The following is a 27,199-nucleotide window of genomic DNA, read 5'->3' as shown; positions in this document are numbered from 1 at the left end:
GCTGTGTGTGCTGAATGTGCTGATCCTGCGGTGTGTACTGATCCCACGGTGTGTGCTGAGTGTGCTGATCCTGCGGCGTGTGCTGAGTGTGCTGATCCTGCGGTGTGTGCTGATCCTGCTGTGTGTGCTGATCCTGCGGTGTGTGCTGAGTGTGCTGATCCTGCGGTGTGTACTGATCCCACGGTGTGTGCTGAGTGTGCTGATCCTGCGGCGTGTGCTGAGTGTGCTGATCCTGCGGTGTGTGATGAGTGTGCTGATCCTGCGGTGTGTGCTGATCCTGCTGTGTGTGCTGATCCTGTGGTGTGTCCTGCGCTAATGATGTGAGCGCGTCAGAGTCACTGATTTTTCTCACAAGCAGATGTGAAGTCAGCGTGCCTAAGCTGGCTAGTGGGCGTCACCAATAGAACGGGGTGGGTGGGGCCAAGGTGATGTTGCCAGATTACATCATATTAACTCATCTGCTTTTGTTGAGTTTTATTTATTTATTTTTTAATTCATGCTTTATCTGGAAATAAAAATGTTTTAACGTCACAGTAAAATTAATAATGGCACGAATAATAATTAAAAATACATTTATATTGTTATTTCTGCATGATTAATTTCATTTTAAAATGACTGTTTCCTAAAATATTTTATACCTCAAATAAATAAAGTGAATTTGAAAATATCAGGTCCATTCAGATATTTAAACTGTCTGAACAGGAAAAAAATTATTTCAATTATTTGTAATGATTATAAAAAGACAAAGTGAATAAAACTATTTTATGACTAAATTGTCACTAATTATGATTTCACGATTCAGACAGTTTTACAGTCATTACCCTTTGAGATCATGAAGACTGCTTCAGCTCCTATGAGGACTTTAGTCCTGTCTGGCAACCCGCACAACTCGAACCTGGCAACCCGAGCGCGCGCTCGATCCGCCCCCTTCCTGCGCCGCGCCTTCCCGAACCTGCTCCAACTTCTCCAGGCTGGAGACCAAGCGAGATCATGTTCCTGCTGTGGACCTGGAGCTGAGCTTCAGGAGTTTGGTTCTTGGTGGAAGGAGCATTATTTGTGTCAGAACTCGTGCTGGTGTTGATGACACTCGGATCTCCAGCCCTCACGCGCATGAAAGGGTCTTCAGGAGTTTGAGGAGAGTCGGGATGCAGAATGGATCCCAAACCAGACATCCTGCTTCCAACTACGGGCTGCACATGGCTGAGTCCCATCAGCATGTTCCTGGGGATTCCTCTGGATCAGGTGAGAACCTTGGTGAAGTTCTCAGACTTGAAATTGTGATTGAGATGAATGAAGTTTGGTGATGAGGTTTATTCCTTTGGTTCTTGATTCATTTGGGCCAGTGCAAAAGGAATGTTTTATGGATACAAGACTAGAACTTTGCCTGTTCTCCTCCTTCCAAGGTGAACTTTATCACGTGCCAGATGTTCGGCCTCGCTGCTGCCTTCTGGTTTCGGCTGTGTCTCAGTCCTCAGCGGGTCGGTCCAGCTGTGCGTCACGGCGTCGCTAGTTTCTTGGGGTCGTTGTTCATTATATTCTGCTTTGGATGGTAAGAGCGACGCAGTGTAATTCTTTGGCAATCTGAGTGAGTGTGAAACCTGCAGGACCTGTACCATGACCCCCATCACACACTGCTGACAGGGGTTCGTTAACGACACACAGCCTGAAACCTCTTCTCGTCCTGCAGGTATTCCTCACATGTCTTCGTCCTGACGCTCATCTGTTACGTCATCCTCCACAGAGCGAGTGCACACACTGTTCACTGGTAAGAATCTCCTCTTCAGCTGGATTCTTCTCAAACACGCTGTCCGGCTGTCAGTTGTTGCTTGTAGTCCAGGACAGGAGGTGTGTGCGGATGCGCCCGATAATCTCGTTCTGCTGCGTGTTGATGCTTTTTAGAGAGAAGGAATGTAGGTGGGGTCCGGTGGTCCCCTCAAGACCCGGTTTGTCCAGAATGAGCTGAATGGAGAGAACTGTGAAACTGTTTCACCAACAAACCCCGTTCACAAGACGTTCCGTTTGTCATCGTTTTGATGGTTTGATGATGTCAACATCAAAACATGAAGAAGCATGCAGTGATAGGAAAATAAATCAACAGCAATGCAATGCCAAGTGACGTTACTGCCCTGGAGTTCCTCAGTGTTTTATTCCTGATCCATCACGTCAGTTTGCCAACGATTTAAAAGTATTTATTAAAGAATGACACCTCCTACTTTAAAAAAAAATCGATTTATAGTTACAATTAATGTTGTGGCAAGAAGTTGTGACTTGCATTATAGCAGCGATAAACAGTCATTCCCTCAACAGCTGCTTTTTTTTTTTTTAATTGTCTCCGAAAGTTAATCAGACAAAAAAATGCAGTTGAGTCAGAAAGCCAAAAGTTCCAGATTTACCTCAGACTTGAAAGGTCGCTGGTTCAATTCCCTGGACCAGCAGGACTGGCTGAAGTGCCCTTGAGCAAGGCACCTAACCCCTCCAACTGTTCCGGCAAGAGCGGTGGCATACCTTGTGTCTGAGTAGCCAAAGAAAAGCTGATGATGTGATCATCGGTTCAGGCGGTGTCCAACCAAAACGAGAAAAAAAAAAATCTGCCTGATACAAAGCGCTGATACTGGAGACTCCTTCCAGAAACGTTCAACATGCAAGACATTCTTTGCTAAAAAGACTTATTTCTGTGAAATCTGTTTATTATTAGTCTTGGATGATGATTGTCAGCCGGAAACGTCCCAATGAATGAGCAGTTACTATAGAAACGCAAAAGGTATTAGCACGAGCCCATGAGGATAAACCTGCGCTCCTGCCAGAGCTGGCGTTTTTGAAAATTCATCAACACCTTCTGGCCAATCACAATCCAGAACTCAAGAGCAGTCTGGGACCAACTCCATATTTCTTCTTGTGAAATAAAAATTGTGTAAAATAAGTCGTATTTTCCTTCACATGATCACGTCTTCCAGGATTTCTGCTGTAACTCCGCCTTCAAACTTTGGGAAGTTGAGCATACACCCTGAAGGGTTCTGTGGCTGACCCTCTGGCGGTCTTCAGGGCTTCACTGGATGATTCAGAGGTCCAAGCTTCCAAAATTCTGTCTACTTGGAACCTTTCAACAAACTCTTGTTGTGGAGTTGGACAGAGTTCCTACAGAGGCACAAACTGAAGAGGGTTTTCTCTTCGAACATGTCCAACTCTGATGCATTTGAAGATGTAGTTTTTGGCAGCATGGTGAGAAACTGTTTATCGCAGCTGTAATGCAACTGAGAACAGGAAGCAACTTTGTTTTTGTCAACACATGACATTAAACAGGACTCGAAACAGCTGAAAAGTAACGTTCATTCATAAATAATTCCAATTGTCACCAAGTTGCTGTGGTGTAGGAGGAATAAAACACTGATGGACACGCTGTAACTGGAAAATAGTCAACTTTGGGGTGGAAATAGTAACTCTGCTTCATCACACCACTCAGTATTTTACTTCCTTACACCTCACACCGAGGCCAAATAAGGTACAGATTACATGTGTGTAGCTAAACTAAAAGAGGAAAATAATTAGCATAAAATCAAAGGAAAACAAGCTCCGGTTTCGAGTTTAGTCGCGTTGAACACAGTCGCGGGACCTGCATCTTAAAATATGTGCAGTGTCATTTGACATCCCTTCGAATACCTGGAATAAAATTTTAAAGCTTGGACTTCCTTTTTATAAGATAGTGGACTCTCTTAAAATGAGGTGTTTTGTTCATAATTACATCAGATAGATGCTAAAATGACAAATGTCTAAATTATGCACAGAGCCAGCTTGCATACACTCAGCGGCCACTTTAACCCTAATCATACCGGCATATTTTGCAACCTATTCATACCGGGTGGGGTCGGTTACGACCCCAAGTTATTTTTAGCCAAATATCGTTACATTTTTTATGTGTAGACAACAAAAGCTTCATAAGAGATCAATATTCTTTATTAAACATCTTGTTAGAGATCCACAAATACTATTCTATACTATTCTATGTATATCTAGGACACCAATTTGATTCAACCAAACCTATTTTTTTCAAAAATCTGAAATTACTTTCTGACTCTGAGGATGAACAGCATTGTACTCAGTAGTCTTCCGGCGACCCTCTCTATTTGTCTCTTGGACAATCTGAATCACTAGTGGCTGGGTGATAAAAAGCTGGAAAGACTGCAGTATATCAGTACATCTTCCTTCTGGTGTGATTCCAGGGGCCTGTCTCAAAATTCGTCCCTGCGGTGGCTGGGCCTTATCCCAAACAGTTCCATCTTTACCATTTATGTGGTCTTGGTCCACAGCAGGGTTGTTGGGCTGGGCTTGGCCTTGGGGAATTGCACCATTGTCCTGGCCTTGCCCACGCCCCCTGCCACGACCTCTGCCATGGCCTCTTCCCCTTCCTTGATTTATTTCAGCCTCTCTGTTGTCAGGGCGTTGTTGATTTCCATGGTGTTCAACCTCTGGATCATTATCACTGGCACTCTCAGTGTCACCCCTGTCTGATGCTTCAGATATGTGGTCTGCTTCTTCCTCAGAGTCAGATTCATTTGGTTCACTCTCATCTGTGGTACTGTCCTGCTCTAAGAGTCTTTGAATCTCTTCTCTTCTCAAGTATCTCACTACTCTTGGTCTACCTGCCATATTTCAATCTGAAAAGACAAAATTGAGTAAAATACACCGAATAAAAAACAAGTACTATATGGCTAGTGAAAAATGAGTGGGGTCATTTACGACCCCAATGGTTTTTGGTCCGATAAAAAGCAGGCATCGAGGGCACAAAGAATCCAGATGCGTATCCTGTAACCTGCAAAAAATGTGACAAATTCATGAAATTTCATGAAAAATTAACGCATATTAAATTTTTTATCCTAAAAAATAGACGTCCGGGGTCGGAAACGACCCCACCCGGTATGATTAGGGTTAATAGGAACGTGTTGTTGATTGTAAGATCCCTGTTCTTGGCTGCAGGAGTGGAACCCAATGTGTTCTTCTGCTGTTGCATGCTGAGATGCTTTTCTGCTCACCACAGTTGTAAAGAGTGATTATATGAGTTACTATATCCTTCCTGACAAAAAAGCTCGAACCCATCTGACCCTCTCTTATCAACAAGGCGTTTGTTTCCACCCACAGAACTGTCGCTCACTCACTCAGTGTTTTTTGTTTTCTGCACCATTCTGTGTAAACTCTAGAGACTGTTGTGTGTGAAAACCCCAGGAGATCAGCAGCTTCTGAAATACTCAAACCAGTCCATCTGGATCAAACCAACACCCAGACCACAGTGAAAGAAAGTCATACAAAAATTGAGATCACAATTTTTCCCATTCTGATGTTTGAATATCGTGAACATTCACTGAAGCTCTTGATTTGTCTCTGCGTGATTTGATGCGTCGTGCTGCTGCTGAGGGATCGGCTGATTTAGAGAACTGCAGAAAATAGCAGGTGGATGGGTGTTCCGAATAAAGTGGCCATGAGTGTAATATTTCACTTTGTGCTATTAAGATGCTTAACAAAGTGACTTCTGTTTGATTTATCATCAGAATACTCGATATATGTACATAGACATTAAACTACTTGTAGCCCAACTGTACAAATATCAGCATTCCTGTCCATGAAGAACCCAATCCAGTAAGTTAGGTTAGCTTTATTTATTCTTTGTTAATGCCAAGTCTCTGCTAACAAGTTTCATATTTTGGTTCAGGTACTCGATGATCGTGGCGATGGGCTACCTCACGGTGTGCCAGATCAGCAGGGTCTTCATCTTCAACTACGGTATCCTGGCCACGGACTTCTCAGGGTGGGTCTCAAAAAGGTGGCGCCATCATCTTTTTTTCCCCACAAACTGGTGGTGAATGGACGTACAGCTAAAACCATTCAGCCCGTCACTGCACGAAGAAAAGATGAATTGCACGGAAGGAGAAAAGAAATCTGAAGTGAGAAGCTAGCAGTAGCAGTAAACATTTACAAATATGACTTTTGATAAATCCTTTGAAAAATGTTGTCATGTTAGCCAAATAGCTTTCGCAGTGGTAACTCCTTTTTTTTTCCCCCTGACTTTAAATATCTAATTCTGTCAGTTTAACTCGTGTTAAATACTGTAGCTAGCAGCAGCAGTACAGGTTTACAAACAGTTTTTAAAAACTTAAGTTTTGTGGGAAATACGGTCACGTTTGCTTTTGTTAACTGGCTCGTGGTAAATTTAAAGATTTACTTTAAAATCCTTTCGGAAATCCTTTTGTACTCGCCCACGAGCATCAGCGTTGAGTAAAATAAATATATATATTTTTTCTCTCATATGTTTTCAATATCTTCTCAGAAATCCTTTCAGGGTAGCTTATGTTTGCTAGCTGGCTCGCGGTAGCTGTACAGATGGACAGTTAGGACTTAAAATCCTCTCAGAAATCCTGAGCAGTGAGCTGACTAGCTTGAGCAGTAAGATTTATAAATTTGTGGTTATACAATTTAATATCCTCTCAGAAATCCTGTCAGTTTAGCTTATGTTAGCTAACTATCTAGCTAGCTCGTGGTTAAGATTTACAAACTTGACTGACGGTGAGAAATCCTCAGGTTAGCTTCTGTTATGCACCTGGCTAGCAGGAACAGTGAAGTCAACGCCAGTGAATCTTACTGATAAATCCTCTCAGGTTCTGTTAATTTTGCTCCTGTTAGCTCGCCAACAAGCATTATCAGTCATAATTACTGTATGAATATTAGTTAGCTCGTGAGCTAGCTGGTTGTTGTCAGCATGAGGACTATATCAGTTATACATTAGATTTCAATGTAACATTTGTTACGTGTCGGTCCTGGGATCGAGATGCTGAACCTCTTCTGCTCCTCGGACCTGCCTGATCCATCCTGGTGCCCTGTGTCTGGTTGGAGTCTCATCGCATCGCTCGTGTGGAGGACGGCCCCATGTGGACAGTTGGGGGTCGCGCCTGGAGGACGCTCTGGACTCTGGAGGTGGTGCTTTTGTGGCTGGGGACTGCAGTTGACTTGCTGACTTTAGGACTGCAGTTGTCATGAACGGTTTTGCGCTCTGGTTTCCGTCGGTGGGGGGTTTATAACATCAACGAAGCTGACTTTATGTTGGCACTGTTAATGTTATAGTCATGCTGTCTGTTGTTGCCCAAATGAGGATGGGTTCCCTTTTGAGTCTGGTTCCTCTCGAGGTTTCTTCCTCATGTTGTCTGAGGGAGTTTTTCCTTGCCACCATCGCCACAGGCTTCATCATTGGGGATAGATTAGGGATAAAATTAGCTCATGTTTTAAGTCGTTCAAATTCTGTAAAGCTGCTTTGCAACAACGTGTATTGTGAAAAGCGCAATAAAAATAAACTTGACTTTCATACGATTTCAGATATTTGGCTAGTGGAACTAATGAGCTCGCTGGCAAACTTTTTATCAGAAATCCTCTCAGGTTAGCTCATGTTAGCTTGCGAGAAGTAGCAATAAGGATTTACCTGAAATAACAAAGATCCTTTCAGAAATCCTGTCTTTTTTTTTTTTTCGGTTGCTAACTAGTGATCATTTGCAAATATGACTGATCGATCCTCTCAGAAACCTTGTCTGTTTATTTCACAGCTAATGCTAGCACTGAAAATTCTCAGCTCTCACATGTCTCATCAGGTTAAATAAATGTTAGCTCTCTCGCATTATCAATACCGATGATGAAAATGACTTCCTAGAAATTCTGCCACTTTTGTTTGGATGCGCTACAGGACCATTATAAATTTGACTCAAATCTCAGAAATCCTGTCAGGTTAGCACGTTAGTTAGCTCACTGGCGTTAGCAGCGAATAAAGGAACATCTATGAAACGTGAGGTAAAATTCCTGTCAGGTTAGTCCACGCGAGCTCGACTGCTGACGAGATCTGTAAAAATGTATTTACATGCATATTTATGCAAATGAAATGCATACATATTTATGCAAATGAACTTTTAATTCCAAGACGCATACTTTTTAAAGATGGAATGTCTTGATAAAATCATAAAACCTTGATACAATGTTGAAACTCAACACGTACGCCCATGTCTTGAGCCAGTGTGTCACGATTGCAATATCACGATAATTTTTTTTGTCCATCATCACCGTTTACGATATTGAATTTAAAAGTTAAATTTTAGTCTATGATTAAAAAAACTCATCAAGGGATTAATTTAACCTTTCAACTTTATATTAAGATGTCCACAACAACAGAATCATGGTTGTAGAATATTGTGATGTATCTTAGAACTGATTATTGGGACATGTGAACTTTGGATGTACGTTTTCATGGAAACTCTGTCGAAGAATCAGAGCATGTTCTGACACGTATGTACACACTTGCTTTATGTACACACGCGCACATATTGAGAAAAAAAGACTGTTACTCACCTCAGCCACACCTCGTGCCTGGATTTTGGTCCTTATCTGCTAATCTTGTTAGTTCTCTTTTGCTGCAAGGTTAGGCCACACCCTTAAGCCAACAAAGGTGTGAGGTAATGCCAAGAAAGGCGGGTCAACTGTCCTTGCCGTGCGAGTTTGGTTCAGAAATCCCATTCTCATTGTTGAGTACAAGTGCTGTCCAAGACCTGTATTTATACTTCTTCACCTGGCTGATCATGTCTGATAACAGCTCTTAAAGGAACAGTATGTATATTTGCATCTGCAGAATTCCAGCCATGACCCTCACCTGGGTCTGATACTGATGCGGAATGACACCAGTGTTTACACACCATTAACCAGTTAACTTGGTGAATGTTCATGATGAACAAAATCCGGGTTGTCACGGTGATGGGTTTGATGAATCCGTGAGACACCGATACTGAAATTCCCATCATGTGAATTAGTTTACTGTTTAACCAGCTGTCTAAGTTTGAGCTCATCTTGGCGTGTAACAGGAGCACACAGGGATGTTTTTTCTCATTTGCATATTCATAGATTCTAGAATTTTTAGAAGGGTCAGAAAACCTAAAGTTCCCAATTTGGCTGTTACAAAGTGCTGACACTGGAGACTCCTTCCATAAATGTTAAATAACCACATTTCTCCTTCCTGAAAACTTGTGGAGCGTCCGCCGTACGAGTCCCTCTGAATGAGCGGTTACAATGGAAACGATAACGTATTCGAACCAGCGCATTCATATAAACCTGTAATATGCAGCTGCACTACTCTGAGAGCTGCTGTTATAGAGAATTAATCAGCACCTTCTGACCAATCATAAAAAGCAACTAATGTAGTCTTTTTTGAAAGATGGTGGAACACGAGCACCAGCATATCTTCTTGATTTTACGAGCAAGATGATAAATCTCGAGGATGATGTTTGAGAACGTTGCAACTTGAGAGGTCAGCTCAGGAGTTTCACCCGAACACCTCGTACCCTGAACAGTCAGAGTTTTATCAGCTCCATGAACCCTGTGCACCTCCACCAGGTTGAGGAGAACAGTGACGCCAAAGTGGTGCTGCTTCTCCATCAAGCTGTTTGACTCAAACCAGAAATAAAATGTTCAATGTTGGGTGTAAAACATTCGCAAACTGTTTGAGGCCATGAAATCGGTTTGCATTGGTAATGACTCGGCGTTATTTCCCAACGAATACACATTTGAATTCTTGATAACGACTCTTACTTTCATCTCCAAATGAAAAGGTCTGTTTGACACATGCACTGAAGTCAGAGTTCCGAGTGTTTCCACAAGAAAGTAGTTGTTTGAAATATCCACAATGAGGTAATTCGTCCAAAAATATGTTCGGTGTCCGATGTTTGCATCTTTAGTTTTGCCCTGGAGCTCTGAGGTGAATGTAGCTCTATCTCGGTGAAGAAAACAATCATCTGGATACATGGATTAAAATTCACCATGAAGCTCAACACAGGAACAGAATCCCTTTTTTTTTTTTTTTTCCTCCACAGCTTGGTATTACACTATGCCGCCCAACAAACAGGAAGTGAAGTGAAGTGGATGGTCATGGAGTTCCACTTGTTTCTATGAACAAGAAAATCTTTTTTTTTTTATTCCCTCCGCCAACTTTGTTGGAGGAGGCTATATTTGTCTTTGTGTGTTTGTCTTTTCCCAACATCATTCATGAAGTCGTGGACAGATGTTGAAGAAATTTTGAGGAAAGTTGGGCCAAGGAACAATTAATTGAGATTTTGATACAAATCCAAATATGTATGTGGATCCAGGATTTTTGTGACTGCTCCCAACGTAACTCAAAAAGTAGTGAACGGATTTGGATAGAATTTGGTAGACAGCTTTAGTATTCTCCTCCGTTCAAGTGATTTTGATTTTGATGTTCATGATACGTGGCTTGGCCGAGGTACGCGCTCTACTTTACCGAGTGCCGTTCTGGAGTTGATCCATGATGTTTCGATAGAGGTCTCATCTCATTATCTGTAGCCGCTTTATCCTGTTCTACAGGGTCGCAGGCAAGCTGGAGCCTATCCCAGCTGACTACGGGCGAAAGGCGGGGTACACCCTGGACAAGTCGCCAGGTCATCACAGGGCTGCACATAGACACAGACAACCATTCACACTCACATTCACACCTACGCTCAATTTAGAGTCACCAGTTAACCTAACCTGCATGTCTTTGGACTGTGGGGGAAACCGGAGCACCCGGAGGAAACCCACGCGGACACGGGGAGAACATGCAAACTCTGCACAGAAAGACCCTCGCCGGCTCCGGGGCTCGAACCCGGACCTTCTTGCTGTGAGGCGACAGCGATAACCACAACACCACCGTGCTGCCTTCGATAGAGGTATATTAAAAATTTGGGTTTGTGTTAATGGAAGAGATTTCAGGAGGTGGAAACTTCCATTCTCTCTCGACTAACAGAAAACAGATTTTAAAAATCATTGACCTGGTGAAGTTCTCTGGAAGGAGACATTGAATAAACATTCATGGCGCGACTCTCCAGTTTAACAGGCCAGGGTAAAGCCGTAAACAAGTTTTCAGACATGCTCAGAAGAGGAATCTGAGTCAGATTATATTAAATTTATTTATTTGCCAGCATTCAGATCTCTGACATTCTCGCAGATAAAAATCTTCGTGTAGCTTTCCATTGTTGACGCATCTTCTTTCCCTTTACCTATTAATTCTGTGACTTTTTTTTTTTTTTAAATACAGCCCTAAAAAATACCCTGATGACATGCTGTGATCACACCAGTGATTTCCTTACTTTCCGACAGGAAGTGGCCACACCCACCCAAGCACGCACTTGTCATATGTTAAAGTTCTGACACGCCATGTGATTAAAACACCCAGTTCTCCTTTCCACATTTTAGCAAGTTATTTTACTCCAAATGTTCATTTTTTCTTTCCCTCCCCAGGCCGCTGATGATGTTGGTGCAGAAGATCACCACTCTGGCCTTTCAGCTTCATGATGGTAAGATTCCCTCCACAATGCTGGAGGTGTGATGAAACATCACAAAAATGCGACACTATCAACAAGAAGAAAAGAATTTGATTCCCCAAAGGTGTGTTTTTGTCCGTTTCTGCTCAAGGCTTAAAACATCATTGTGATTGAGTCACAGCTCCTGTGATCTCTGTAGATCAGAGTTTACTTCCTGAGTAGCACCGTGAAACAAACTAAAACACAAACCAGCATTCTAGAGAAGAGAAAAGCCCTCAGTCTCAATCTATGAATTCGCTTTTACTAGCATGAAGACAAACCATCCTTTCGTGAATGACGATAAACTGGCTAGCCACAAATTAGCATAAGTTGAATTAGCTTTATGATAAACGGACGAATGAATGAACTAGCGTTATCGTAAACTATATCGTCCTGTCACATCATGGTAAACTAGTATTATAGTGCGGCATTATATCTAATCTATAAATTAGCATGATTAGGCTAACTGACAAGTCACTGCAGTGATTCTGGTCAACAGCTAATCTATAAATTAGCATGATGGCAAACAGGCTAATGTTGCAAGCTAGCATTACAGTAAAGAGGTTTTAAAGTACAAACAAACTCGCGTGATAAATCAACAGATTACTGTATAAACGAGTGTTATAATAAACATCCAAACACACACTGGCGTGAGAGTAAACGGGCGAATGTACAGATTAACTAGCATCAAAAGGCTAACCACAAACTAGCATTAAACGCATTGAGTTTAGTTTTTACTGCTCAGTTACTAAATTGAATTTTTTTGTGTGTGTTTTATTTTCAGGAAAGTTTAGAAAGCAGGAGGAGCTCACTGTGGAACAGAGACGGCTAGCTGTAGCGTATGTACACACACACACACACACACACACACAACTGTGCAAAAGTCTTCGGCCCCCTATTTTTTTTCATCCAAACTTTGTTATAGATTTCTATTTTATGTTTTTTACATTATCGAGTCAGCACAAAAACATTTTAGAGTCCAAATGTTTGTTTTCCAGCAAAAAATTAAATGTTACTCAAAAAAATTGTTTGTATCTGAGCAGTATATTCCATCAGAGAGCACTTTTCAGATGAAACAAGAAAATATAATGAAGGCTGCTGGGTTTTGGTGTGAAATGAAGAAGCGAGTGTGACAGTCAGTGTCCAGAAGAACCGTGGCTGGTTCTGTAAGACGCTCAGGAAAACCTACAGATCATTTCCACATAAAACTGACCTCACTGGACCTCAGACGACTACACTTGATTATTTTTTTTTAAAACAAAGGTTCGTTTCAGACCAAATATTGACTTTAATTTATTATGACTTACTGATTTCTGTTTGTAGTATTTTTTTTAGTTGAAATATTTAATTTCATCTTTTTTTTTCTTTTTTAAGCCATTTTTGGTCGACAGCATTTCTTTACATGTGCCGAAGACTTTTGTACAGTATTGTGTACATGGTCTACATTCTGATTTTTTTTCCAAATGTAATCACAGTGACATGAATAAATGCATATTATCTATTTCCAAATAATAGAATTATTCCTTTATTATTGGAATATTAATTGCGCCATAATTCTTCAATACCTAAAGGCTAAATCTCACTGTATTTTATCGTGTTGTATTTCGTTCACTTTGCAGAATCTACAATGCAGTTATGTTGCACGCTATGTAGTGAGCGTGTGCGGTGAACAGGACATCATGTAGAATTCTGCTTTCTTGTGAACTGTTCCTGAGTTTAAAATCGATTTTTATGGAGATTAGAAATATAAAAAGTCAAGCTGCACGTATTATCAAACAGGAAGACATTATTTGTCTGAAATAATGAATCGAAAAAGATTTTGGATAAAATTGCAGTAGTGATGTGATAATCTTTTGCTTTTTTGTGAGATGAACACACACACACACACTGTTAACAGCACTACTGTTCATGTTCATTACAGTGTGAATAAATTTACACACTACATCTTGTCCATAATTAAAATTCCTAATTACTGAGCTGAAGTCATGAAGTTTAACTGCTTGGTCGGGTTACAGCGTGTTTCATCTTAAACAGCCTTGTCTTCTTTTCGACTGTAATTTTTGTTTTCCTCCATCGTCCCTAAACCAGTCTGTCCTCATGCATTTGGCTTTCAGTGCACCCGTGACGCAGAGCTGCTCTGTAATGAGCTCCAGATTAAACACTTGATGAAAAATAGTAGAGAAAATATGTGAAAACAACCCGCATGATTACTGAAGTGTCAAAAAATATGTTTTACGAGAGATACTCAGAGAGCCTAAGTTTCTGACAAATCTCTGCACAATAAATTTAGATTGTTTGTTATACAATACACTGAATACAGTTTTACCCAAAAGCGATGGATGACTTATTTTACATGCGTCTCACATCACGTTATTCTGGGGGAAAAAAAATGCAACCGGTTTCTTGAAGCTGAGAGCAGTTTTTGGTCCTGTATTTATTTTTAAAGAATGAGGGTGCCAATATTTTATATTCCCTTTGAGGAAAACTGTTGGTTACGTTGGTGGGAAGTTTAATAACTGTGGACGTGTAATGTTCATGTTATTCAATCATTTCACACCCTGTTTTCTGGGAAGGGTGCCATTAATTATGAAATGGAGTCAGAGGTCAGGGTTGGGTCAGTGTGACGGTGTAAAGTGAGTTCAGATGTGGACTAGTCCATGTTAAAATGTGCAAGAGATGAGCATTTATGAAGGGTGTGTTGGTGAGAGTTCTGGGAGAATGTTCTGGACTCGACAACGTTTCCGTTAAATCCTGAGCTTATTCCCGAGAGTGAGAGAGTGTGCAGAGGAAGGGAGCGCGTCCTGATGACTTGAGTGCACTTGAAGGGTGTGTGCGAGAGAGAGAGAGAGAGAGCGCAAGGATGAAATGACAGGAGTGCAAAAAAAAAAAAAGGTGTAGGCAAAATTCCAAGAAGCAAAGAAAAGCCAGTGAGTGTCGCACATTCCTCACACATACGTCACTGTTTCAGAGAGCAGCTCTGGTTCAGCTTCATCTGCTGCCACGCCTCTCTTCTGTCAACAGTGTCATTCAATCTGTGAACTCGCATTCCGAAAGACAAACACTGAAGTAAGCTTGTGAAAATATGAACAAGCCTCATACTCAACAGGCTAAAAAAAAATCCTCAAGCATTATCGTAAACGCGCTAAAATACTATTTTATCATAAATACACTCACTGTCCACTTTCATCTGAACGTGTTGTTGGTTCTAAGATCCCTGTTCTTGGCTGCAGGAGTGGAACCCAATGTGTTCTTCTGCTGTTGCATGCTGAGATGCTTTTCTGCTCACCACGGTTGTAAAGAGTGATGATATGAGTTACTATATCCTTCCTGGCAGTAAAGCTCGAACCACCTCGAATCTGTCCGTTTCCCTCTGACCCTCTCTTATCAGTGTTTGTTTCCACCCGCAGAACTGTCGCTCACTCACTCACTCACTCACTCACTCAATGGTTGTTTTTCGCCCCATCCTGTGTAAACTCTAGAGACTGTTGTGTGTGAAAACCCCAGGAGGAGATCAGCAGCTTCTGAAATAGTCAAACCAAAAATACTCATCTGGCTCAAACCGACACCCATACCACAGTGAACGAAAGAGTCTCACACTTCACTGTGAGATCACGATTTTTCCCGTTCTCATGTTTGAACATAGGGCGGCACGGTGGTGTAGTGGTTAGCACTGTCGCCTCACAGCAAGAAGGTCTGGGTTCGAGCCCCGGGGCCGGCGAGGGCCTTTCTGTGTGGAGTTTGCATGTTCTCCCCGTGTCCGCGTGGGTTTCCTCCGGGTGCTCCGGTTTCCCCCACAGTCCAAAGACATGCAGGTTAGGTTAACTGGTGACTCTAAATTGAGCGTAGGTGTGAATGTGAGTGTGAATGGTTGTCTGTGTCTATGTGTCAGCCCTGTGATGACCTGGCGACTTGTCCAGGGTGAACCCCGCCTTTCGCCCGTAGTCAGCTGGGATAGGCTCCAGCTCGCCTGTGACCCTGTAGAAGGATAAAGCGGCTAGAGATAATGAGATGAGATGTTTGAACATTAACTGAAGCTCTTGATTTGTATCTGCGTGATTTGATGCATCGTGCCGCTGTCGAGCGATCGGCTGATTACAGAACTGCACAAAACAGCAGGTGGACGTAGGGGTGTTCCTAATAAAGTGGCCAGTGAGTAAGCTAAAACATGCATTATGGTAAGCAGGCTAAACTAGTAATATAGTAAACATGCTAACAGAGAAACCAGGATTCAAGTGTGCACGCTGAAACATTAACGTACTCAAATGCAGAGTAAACGAATTGCCTGGGCTAATCTGATTAACTGCAACGCCACTGAAAATGATCGAATTTTCACGTTCGCTTTGATCTTAAAACAAGCACAGCGAATGCTGTTTGCATGAAAAGTCGTATTTTCGCCTGCTCTTGCTAAAACCGTCAGCCGTGAGTGCATATCGTTCATGTTTGTGTGGAAAAGTGCTGCTGTCAGGGTCAGGTTTAGCCTGTTAGCGCTAACCTGATTAGCCTGATGAAGTTAAGCTTATGAGATTTAGCCTGTTTTTATGCGACAGCACCCAGCCGTCTCTGCTGGAGTACCTGAGCTACACCCTGAACTTCATGAGCATCCTGGTGGGGCCGTGCAGCAACTACAGCGACTACACCGAGTTCATCAAAGGACACCACGTCCACAACAAACTCGCACACAAACTGCAGCACAACGGCTACGACGCACAAGCAGAACCCTCGCCTGTGGTGAGAGACAAAGACTCATTCACACACACACACACACACACACACACACACACACACACACACAGAGCAGTTTATGCTAGCATGTGGGTGTTCACATAAACCAGGGGCCAATTAGCATCAAGTAGAAATGTTAGCAAGTCGAAAAAGCCGTGTGTGTTCAGTCTTCCTCCACACACCCATTTACGGGTTCTACAATACTGGAGACAGAATTTATTTTTCATTGTCTTATTTCATTGCCCTTTTTTTTTTTTTTTTAAGCAAAACAATTTCATATTTAACGTTAGTACAAAAGGTGGAGAAATAATATTGGAGTTTGCATACTTAAATTTTTTTAAATAAATATGAAATATATTTATGAAGAAAAATGTAGATTATAAAAAAGTGTGAAATTGTTTGGTGGATAAAACCTTTTAAGTGATTTGAAGAAAAAAAAAGAAAAAATGCAGGAGGCAAAATTTTCTGCTCATGGAATTGCCGTTTCAGATTTAATGAAAAAATTCTAATTCATTAGAAAAGTGTAGAAATGGGTTGAATCTACTTCTAAAATATTTTTAACCAAATCTCAAGTTTCTTTTCAAAAATTGTTCGGCGGTGGATTAAAAAAAATTTCAGTGAAAAAAAAAAATGTTTAAATTGAAGACGGAGGCGAATAACGGCAAAGCTGAAATTAAAGGTGTGTAGAAATGTTAAATAAAATTATAAATAATAAAGAAGAAGAAAAAATTATCTGCTCATGAATTCAGTGTACTGAATGTTAATATAGGATCAAAATACTATAAAAAAAAAGGTTCTATCTAACTATCTTGGAAAAAAGCAAAAATAAAATGATTGTAACTCAACAAATTTAAAATAAATCTTAAGATTAAATGAATAAAATTGACTGAAATACAAAGAAAAAAAGTTCGAGATCACAAAAATTTTCCAGCAGTACATTTAAAAAAAAAAAAGAGAGAGAAATGGAAAAGAAATGAAGCTTTCTGCAGATTCAATAAAATCCTTACACTTGGTACAGATGTTTAGAAAAGATGCTCAATTTGATTATAATTATTTTATGATGGAGAAATTTTACATACAGCCTGTATATTATTGAATAAATGAGTATTTCTCCCCCCCCCCCATGATGCAACTAGCTGTAAATTATTTATTTTATTTTTTTCCCTCTCCAAAATGACAGACCATGATCCAGCCCAGTGCATTGTGGGTGCTGTGATTGCGTTCATGTGTACGATGACCCGGATGCGTGTTCCTCCCTTCACAGCAAACCGTGTGTCAGAAGCTGATGGTGTGTGTCGGCTGCCTCTTCTGGTTCTTCGTCATCACCAGAAGGTTCCCGATCGGCTACAACGTGGACCCGCGGTTCATCGGCGAGGCCTCGTTCCTCAGCAGACTAGCTTACGCTTTCGTCTCCGTCCAGGCGGCTCGGCCCAAGTTTTACTTTGCGTGGACTCTGGGTGAGTTGGACTCTGTGATGGCTCTGATCATGTGCTCATTAATGCGAACTCTGAGTGGGTGTTAGCGCATTGGCGCGACAGCGTGTTTTCATGGGGCTTTTATAAGAACACAATGTAAGTGTCTGTAGGCGTGACGTCGCTGCACAATGTGGCTGCTTGTTTGGTGTGTGTTGGGCTTCTCAATGCCGTCTGTGTGTGCGCTGAGTGTCTGAGATGTTCCTCTGTTCAGCTGATGCAGTCCATAACGCAGCGGGATACGGAATCAGCGGATTGGACAAGAATGGCCGTGTGTCCTGGGACCTCATCTCCAACATCCACATCTGGGAAATTGAGGCAAGTTTATTTATTCTTTAAAAAAAAAAAACACCAAGGTCACTCTGAAGCAGGTCTACAGCACCCACAATATCAAATACTGGACACTAAATTATTATTAGTATAAATCAATCTACAGGAAATAGAAATGTCAGTGTGTCTTTAAATCCAGATATGGAAATGGGCTCTGCTATGAGTGGGTGTGGCTTCAAGGCCGTATTTCGGAATGCAGGCTTGTCTTTGAGGGCCCATATGGACACAATTTCCACTTCCATGGGGGGCGTCGTGGCTCAGGTGGCTATGGCGCCATACCATAAATCCGGGGACCTGGGTTCGATTCCGACCTGAGGTCATTTCCCGATCCCTCCCCGTCTCTCTCTCCCGCTCATTTCCTGTCCTGTCTCTACACTGTCCTATCCAATAAAGGTGAAAAAAGCCCCCCCCCCAAAAAAAAATAATAATTTCCACTTCCATCAGTGCATTTATAAATTCATAATGGGTATGTCACAAGGACACGCCCATTTGCCCGAATGACACGCCCATCATGAAATTCAAATAGCTGTTTTGAAGAACTGTTATTTTTATGTTCATAGCTCATTCTCATATTTAAATTTAGCTCCCGAGCATTAGGCAACATCTGGAGCTTGCGAGTAAGAGTTAGCTTGCTAGCTAAATGTAATTCGAGATCGACTTCTGGAGATCTGTGAAGTAAAAATGCGGCTAGACCTTTTAATTCTTTAGCTTCTGTCCCGTCTACAGGGAGGACAAATCTAGCTCACACGCCGACACTAACGAGCACGAATTCTAGCGTTGGCCAGTTAGCAGCAGAAGGTGTGATTAAAGTGTAATTTTACTTCCAGAAACTATTTTCTTTGCCATTTACTTCACACATCTGAGGTAAATGTTGATTTTCCGGATGGTTCGGTCTCATTTCCACTGTTATTTTTGCTTTACGTTGCCTGTCTAAAAGACTTCGAGCTAGCTAAACAGTTAGCCTCAATAATTCGCTAGCTCATGCTCACTGGATGCATTTCATCATCACCTCGCAACCGCGTTCTTTCACTTTGAAACTCTGGTGTATGTTAGATTGATGCTAAGTGTCATTTATAATGTAATTTTTAATTCATCAGAATTTTTTCCTCACGAATTTACCAACACGTCTGAGGTAAACGTTGATGTTCCGGATAGTTCCCTTCCATTTCCACCATCACGCTGTGTGTGAGAAAGATTTTAAGGCTAAGTCCTAGCTAGCAACATCCTTCTCGTATCAGGGGAGCGTGGCAGCAGGCTTCTGCCACAAGAAAAAAAACCCGCTAATGCTAACTAGAAGGCTACATCCATCCATTCTGATCGTGTACAGGACGTGTCTCTGTTTGTGAATCCGAGCATGCTAAAGCAGTGACGCATGACAAAGCTGAAGTGCTGAATTTCATGGAAATTGTGGAAGTAGTTCTTTATTTCGTTGAAGGTTTTTCGCTCACAGAGAAATCCGCTCTTATCAGGTTCTGCAAGACAGACTGTCAGAGGACCCTTAAGGGGTTTAGATTTCACCTTTTTTTTCATAATCTTGAATAAATGGTCAGACAATCTTTGTCATTTTTGTTCCTTTTTAATTAAATATTGGTATTTAAAGATCACATCACGATTCAAATCGAACTCTACCCAATAAATAATCAGTGTTTTACCTGCTTGGTGGGAGTACGTTAATGTTTTCCTGATTCTAAATGTACGATTTTATTCCCCCCCAAACAGACAGCGACCAGCTTCAAATCGTTCATTGACAACTGGAACATTCAGACAGGGGCGTGGCTCAAGTGGTACAAACTAGTCTTATTATTCTTATTATTATTACTACAACTACAATTAGTACTCGGATTATGATTAATGACATTTTAATCCTGTGTGTAGCGTGTGTTACGACCGTGTACCGTATTTCCAGACGCCATTGACGTTTGTGCTTTCGGCGCTGTGGCATGGAGTTTACCCTGGATATTACTTCACCTTCCTCACAGGCATCCCCATCACACTCGCCGCCCGTATCGTAAGTCCCCCCGCCCTCCCTATTAGCATAAACGCAACGATTTTAACGATAGTAAAGACAAGTCACCTCTGTGACATCACAACTCTTAACGTAATTAAGATGAGAGAATTTCTCCGTGTTTCTGCATGCTCACTTCTACTCTCTCCTCCATGTCATCGCTGGCAGATTCGCAGGAATTTCCGCCACCATTTCTTGCACTCTCGTGCCGTCAAGCTGGCGTACGACGTCATCACCTGGGCAGCGACGCAGTTGACCATCTGTTACACAGTCATGCCGTTCTTAGTGCTGGCCGTGGAACCGACAATCGTCTATTACAGGCAAGTCACGCTCGAGTTTACTTCCTTATCTCAAACTAGTCTGATATTTTTTAATGTTGCAAATTAATAAACATTTGCACCTGTTTTCATGGTCACGTATGCACATGGAATTTGTTTATAATCGGGACATTTACGGGTGAAATTCGATTTATTATTTTTTTTTCCTCAGAAGAAAATCCCAGAATCCGAATACAAATGAAGATGCAAATCAGCCAACACTGAGATTTAGATAACGTAGCTAGCCAGTTAGCGAACTGATTGTAGCTCATATTAGTTACGAGTCTAAAGGTACATTCTCACCGGCCAGAATATAGTTTTGTTACCATGGCAACTATCCTCTCCATTCATCACTGACAAATATGACTTCACACTGCTGAACAGTTTCACTCATTTGGCTTCGCAGCTAAAAATTTCGGAAGTCACTGTTGCATGACTACATTTGCATAATTTCCAGACAGATTTTGTAACATCACAACCTGAATCGTTTCTACACAGGACTGAGAAAGTTTGTGTCTTAGAAGAGATGTTAACCATGTAAACTTGGTCACTGAATTGAGAAAACTTTGAAATGAAGGTTTGAGGGGGAAAAAAAAGTAAATGATTGTTTTGTCTCTCAGGTTCATGTACTTCCATGTGCACATCATTAGCATTCTGGCGATACTCGTCCTCCCCAGCAGACCCAAGAGGCCTGATCTCCATGTCCAGCACTCCAACAATAACGTGAAGGGAGAATAAACACCCCGCCGTGTGTGTGTGTGAGAGAGACTGCAGTGGCATGAGGGCTGCACAAAGGACGCTCTGTGTCAGTGACAAAGCGAGCTGGGCGGGAGCGTAACCGCCTGCCATAACGCGTCCTCACTCTCGGTTCATGAACAAACACACACACACACGATGGTGACTGAACTATAGATCCGAGTAAAGACTCGACGCCGTTGTGTCATGCCTCACTGCACTGAGCGGTTATGAAGAAAAGATGGACTCATCCCATTTTTACTAAGTAAATTAATTGTCATTGTTCAACGTTTTTAAAACTTTAAACTGGGGCAGTAACGCCGGTTTGGGGCCAGAGAATTAACTGTAAATTAAATGCTGTCTAATATGTATTTTACACACATCCATATTTATAGGAACACCTGGACAAACTCAGTGTGGGTGAGTCTCTGTCCATGATGGTCTCCAGTGGAACCTGAGGTGGTCTTCTGTTGTTGGAGCCCGTCCACCTCGAGGTTTGGTGCATGCGGAGATGCTTTTCTGCTCACCATGGTTGTAAAGAGTGATGATGAGTTCTTTGTGGCAGCTCGAACCAATCTGGCCATTTTCCTCTGAGCTCTCATCAACAAGGCGTTTGTATCCACTCGCAGAACTCACTCACTCTCTCTCTCTCTCTCTCTCTCTCTCTCTCTGACCCCATTCCCGCTCAGTGAAAGCTGTAAAGTTTCAATTATTATTCTGGAACGGTGTCCTGTGCGACTGGAATCAAAACAATGTTGAAATGTTAATCTTCCCTGATCAACCCGAGCCCCCGGTATCTGCACTGCACTGCTGCCACTTGATTGGCTGATTGGGCCACTGCATCAACGAGCAGGTGTACAGGTGTTCCTAATAAAGTGAACAGTGCATGGATGTGTGTATCTAACTTTGTGAATTTTGATCAAATACATTTGAGTGCTACCTTTTTTAAAAATGTATCTTTTTGAATAAAAAAAAATAAAGCGAGGTTTCAAATAAATTATCTCTTGTTCTTATGCGACATCCAAACGCAAATCATGTGTTTATGTTTATGACAAGATTGTACTGTAGCTTCAACCAGTTAAAAGTGGAAACTAAGTGCAATCAAAGTCTGATTTTTAGTTCAACGGAGTCTTTCCTCACGAATTTACTCCCAGATCTGAGGTAAACGTTCATGTTCAGGACAATTCGGTCTTGTTTCCACTGTCAGGGTCTTTTTACACTGTCTGTAGAAAGACTTCAAGGTGGTGATCTATGAGCTCGCTAGCATCATTAGCTAACTTATCCACTGTGTACAAAAGACTTGTGCTGCAAAATCGAAGCTTCTCAGTGTGACCGGACCCATTAAACTGGGTTAAAAGTTGACGGCCAGTGTAATTTAGTCTAATTTTATTTGAACAAATTTTTTTTTTCATGAATTTAACACCACATTTGAGGTAAACGCTGATGTTCCAGACAATCTTGTCTTATTTCCATTGACACTCACCATGTTTCTATTAACCTGTTTAATGCGCAATTTGAAATTGCGAACATAAAAAAAAGGAATGGAAACATTTTTGGAAAAAAAAAAACCTAAAATCTGACAAAAAAGGCTTTTACGCTCACATGAGGTGGATTTTCAGACGATCTGACAGCAATTTTACTCAAAATTGAAATGGAAACATTTTTCATATTTAAGTCACATGACATGAGATGATGTAAACGTGATCTTTTGGAAAAAGAGAAGGCTCTGGAAGAGGAGAAAAAACATAGTTTTAATCACAATTGCCTAAACGGACATGCTGACCCTGCGCCCTGACCACAGCGTCCGAAGGCTGGAATCAGACGCATACATGTCAGCCTATACGGAATGTCCGTATTTTATACGGACTTGATTCAATAAACGTAGTATACGGGCGTACAAATAGTTATACGGATTCTTTAAAAAAACTTCAATATTTATTTAGAGCTATAATCAATTCCCACGATGATAAAAGAGCGCATAACATTCATTTACAAACGTACTGTACACCACAGAAAGCACAAACAGCCAGTAAAGAGTCTTATGAAATCGCGCGTTATCTTGTGGTAGCGAGACTTCGTTCCACTTTTGATCATGCGCACACCGCATTGCAAGAATCCCGCCAACCGGGAAGTAACATTTTGTTTGAAACGCGTATTTCCACCTGAGCGACTTTCACTAGCGACTGAAAAGATTCTGAATGGGCACTCCGGCAAGATCAACACAGACACTCGCTGTGGCATGCAGCCTCGTGAGGTATTGGTGCAGAGCGCTAAAAAAGCTGTCATGGAGTACAATTCAGAACATTAGAGTGACACTTTGTGTTTTTGTCGAACATTGGAGCTTTGTATTCATTCTGAAGGTTTATTGTTATTAATATTGAATAAAAAGTAACTTGGATATATCATTGTTAATTATCATTCAAATTTTAGGTAAATTATTTTCATTTGCATCTTATACGGATTTTATAAGGGGAATACGGATTTTGGAGGTTGGTTATACAGGTTTGATTGACCAAAGGTTGACGTATGCAGACGACAGAAATCCAACCTGATTTTGTTCTGGCGGATAAATTTAACATTGGGAATGACGATTGGGCCTTGCCGCATGACATAATCGAAGAACCGCAATGTGACATCGAAGAACGCCAACGTGTCCATGACATGCCAGATTTTTTTTTTTGCATTCTCTCACTTATTTTGGCAACTTCTACATTAGAAGTTCTTTAACATTCCTTGTGTCACCGTGATTGATTGACCACTTCCTGACCCTCATCCATGATAACACGCAAGGACATAAATGATGATCGGTCGGGGTCAAACTTGTAGTGTTGCCAGACTCCTGACCAAGACACAGCAAGAATTTCTGGCACTATGATCGCCTAATTGGACACGGTGACAATCACGATAGACAAAAATATCATGTCTGTTCCTGGTGTAACAAGCTGCTATATATGAAGAAAATAATTTCACTGTGCTTTAATGTGTATATGTGACAAACGCTTCTTATTCTACTGGAACAGAAGAACAAGCAGCAGCATGTTGCTAGATTTCCTAAAATTCTAGAAAACCCAATGACTGCTTTGAGACATCACGTTCTTGGGTTTGTGTTCATTATTTCACTGACGTGATCCATTGTCCATCCCCAGTCTTCAGTCCTCAGATTTCAACCACTATGCACTTTGAGTGGTTCACCAGCATGGTGTCACAACTGGTACAATGTTATGGCACCGATCCATCCTTGAACCTTTGAACAACAACTTCTTCACTTGATCATCTTGAGTTTCTCCAAGTCCTTCTCTGGTACATGAAGTAAACATTCTCAGTTCACCACAAAGAAGCGAAACAGAACAAGGCATTTCAGACAGTGGTTTCTTTCTGTTCTTCAGTCAGTGCGATTGATTTGATAGGATCTTTTACATCACATCTGATTTTTAGGACATGATGTAATGCCAAACTGTTATGACAAGACATTTTCCAACTTCAGTGCCAAATCCATCAAGGATTTCTGTGATCTTCTCTTCTGCTGGTGGGTGACTGATGTTCCATTCATCCATTGTAAGGGTTGACTCTGACCCAGCATTTAAGATTTTCTCACTCAGGTTTCATTATGGACACATTTATCAATCATTCACATGAAATGGATGGAAAGGAATTCAAGATGAAAAGCATCGTCTGGAGATTTTTTTCCATCAATAAACCTCAAATTCCTGCACAAAAAATGTCAATAACATTTTCCATCCATTTCTGGTTCAGCATAATGATTTAAATTTCTCTTTTATTTTGGAAATCCACTTAAATTTCAAAGTATACTCTAAATATTCACAGAATAATCTTTGAATCTGTTGACAGTGAGATTAAATGTACTACCACAGAAACGCCAACAGGGGGCAGTGCATACAAACACAGTGAAGGGTTAAAAAGAGGAATTAGACAGTCCTGAGACTGTTGTGACTTTTACATCCTGGTTTTGTGTTCTGTGGTCGAGTTTAAAACTCCAAACTGTTCACTGTAATATTGTTAAACTCCTTTTTCGCATGTTCTTCCAAAGTGCATGTTCAGAGTTCGCTGCTTCTTGTGCGAACCATAAATAAAAATCCACGGAGAGGATGACTTCAGTGCAGTTCCTGGAACGAAGAAATTCTCCCAAATGTTTGCATTTGGTTTGCATATGAGTAATTTCTGGAAAAGAAAAAAAAAGTCCTCTTCATTTTTCAAAGATGTACGCAATGCGGTTATTTCTGCACTCTTTCATCTTGAGTAAGTGTAAGGTGGGCCTGGAGCCCATCCTGGGATTAGTGGGTATGAAGCAGTGACCCTGGAGCTGTGACATTGTACCTGTACATTACCCGCCATACCACCACGTCGCCTGTCACTCCTGAAAATGTTTATAAGACCTGTTTGGGACTTCTGACCAATTGGTTAGTGTGAATAAAAACTGATACTGCTTTTGAGAATTGAAGCGAATAAAATTTTGAGTTTCTTGGTTGGTCCTGACAGGGTGTCCTCTGTGATCGAAACATGCCAGTTTGTTCACGTATTTGAAAAATCTTAAGACTATTGTGAACTTTTTCCGTTTTTGAAGAAAATATCAATGAGCCAAGCTCTTGTGAGCGAAAACCGTTGACTCACTGGTGAGCTCTATCCAAAGAGTCGACTCACTGAAAAGCACTGCCGATGATGAGAGTATTAGATGAAAACTAGAGGAGCCTTAGAGGAGCAGAGTTGAGTGGATTCTGTAATCAAATGCTGCAAAAGGGTACCTGTACAGCATTGAAACAGGATCGATATCAATAATACAAGCCTTAATGATAATGGACACATGTGCAGCTCCCAATGAGATATCATAAGCTTAAAAGTCTCAAAGCACAACAAATTTTATTGCACATGGGCAACCAAGATGGCGCCCAGGATGTGACATGAAGTCACTGATAGCCAGGTACTGGAAGTTAAGTGGAGCCGATGTGAACTTACTCGTTAGCCTGAATTTAAATCACATGAAAAAGCGTTATCTTCAAAGTCAGTATGGATAGTGGGACTATGAGTTGGCCTAGTGGTTAGCATGTCCATCTCTTGACCGGGAGATCGCGAGTTCTACTCGTGGTCAGGTTGTATCAAAGACCATCATAAAAATGGTACCTACTACCTTCTGGTAAGGCACGCTGCAATACAGATGAGAGTGGGAAAGTCAAACTCTCATGGTTACCAGAGGACCCGCCCCCCACTGTAACCCTGGCTGTTTTGGCGAGAGGCTGAGGGCTATCGAAACGGAGATCGGCGCTGCACCCATACGCCTGAAAGAGTTGATTAGTCCTGGGACAGGGGACTGCCTAGGAAGACCAAATCCTGGCGTGAGAGGGATTCTGACTTTTTGATGGACAGCGGAGGAACCAGATATCTGTCTGAACCTATAAGAAAGGACTATCCTCTTCTGCTCCTCGGACCTGCCTGATCCATCCTGGTGCCCTGTTTCTGGTTGGAGTCTCATCGCATCGCTCCTGTGGAGGACGGATCCATGTGGACAGTTGGGGGTCGCGCCTGGAGGACGCTCTGGACTCTTGCAGTGGTGCTTTTGTGGCTGGGGACTGCAGTTGACTTGCTGACTTTGGGACTGCGGTTGTCGTGAACGGTTTTGCACTCAGGTTTCCGTCGGTGGGGGGGTTATAGCATCAACGAAGCTGACTTTATGTTAGGACTGTTAATGTTATAGTCAGGCTGTCTGTTGTTGCCCAGATGAGGATGGGTTCCCTTTTGAGTCTGGTTCCTCTTGAGGTTTCTTCCTCATGTCGTCTGAGGGAGTTTTTCCTTGCCACCGTCGCCACAGGCTTCATCATTGGGGATAGATTAGGGATAAAATTAGCTCATGTTTTAAGTCGTTCAAATTCTGTAAAGCTGCTTTGCGACAGTGTTTATTGTTAAAAGCACGATACAAATAAACTTGACTTGACTATTTGCATCTGGAAAAGGATTTCAGCAGCGAGTCATCAGATGATTCTAATTTTGAAAATCGGTGGTGCTTTGCAAGCACAAAGTCAGGAAGGCAGGAAAAAGGGTTCGTGGATAGTGTGCCAGGTGGAAAACTGACGCTGATACTGAATGTGTGTGTTATAAAGAGCACAAGTCTATGTGATATAATACAGGCACAGTCACTGAACTGTTTCACAGATAAACCTGGTTTAGAAACATCTCAAAACACAAGCCAGTACTGGAAATGGACAACGTACAGACCACGATCGCCTGTGTGTCGCATATAGC

The 27,199-nt window shown here is 41.7% G+C and overlaps 1 protein-coding gene across 1 annotated transcript; it reads left to right on the top strand.

Annotated features, from left to right (window-relative positions):
• Positions 1–852: 852 nt before the first annotated feature.
• mboat1 (membrane bound O-acyltransferase domain containing 1) lies at positions 853–21,927 on the top strand. The gene is made up of 13 exons (XM_060920960.1): positions 853–1,242; positions 1,404–1,549; positions 1,688–1,765; positions 5,702–5,797; positions 11,305–11,360; positions 12,151–12,205; positions 15,914–16,094; positions 17,353–17,545; positions 17,775–17,878; positions 19,610–19,674; positions 19,766–19,898; positions 20,064–20,215; positions 20,833–21,927. The coding sequence occupies exons 1-13, from the start codon at positions 1,153–1,155 to the stop codon at positions 20,948–20,950; spliced, it is 1,467 nt and encodes a 488-aa protein (XP_060776943.1). The 5' UTR covers positions 853–1,152; the 3' UTR covers positions 20,951–21,927.
• Positions 21,928–27,199: the final 5,272 nt, after the last annotated feature.

This window comes from Neoarius graeffei, chromosome 5, assembly GCF_027579695.1.
Source record: "Neoarius graeffei isolate fNeoGra1 chromosome 5, fNeoGra1.pri, whole genome shotgun sequence".
In the NCBI taxonomy this organism is placed as follows: Eukaryota; Metazoa; Chordata; class Actinopteri; order Siluriformes; family Ariidae; genus Neoarius; species Neoarius graeffei.
This window is presented reverse-complemented; position numbering and strand designations above follow the sequence as displayed.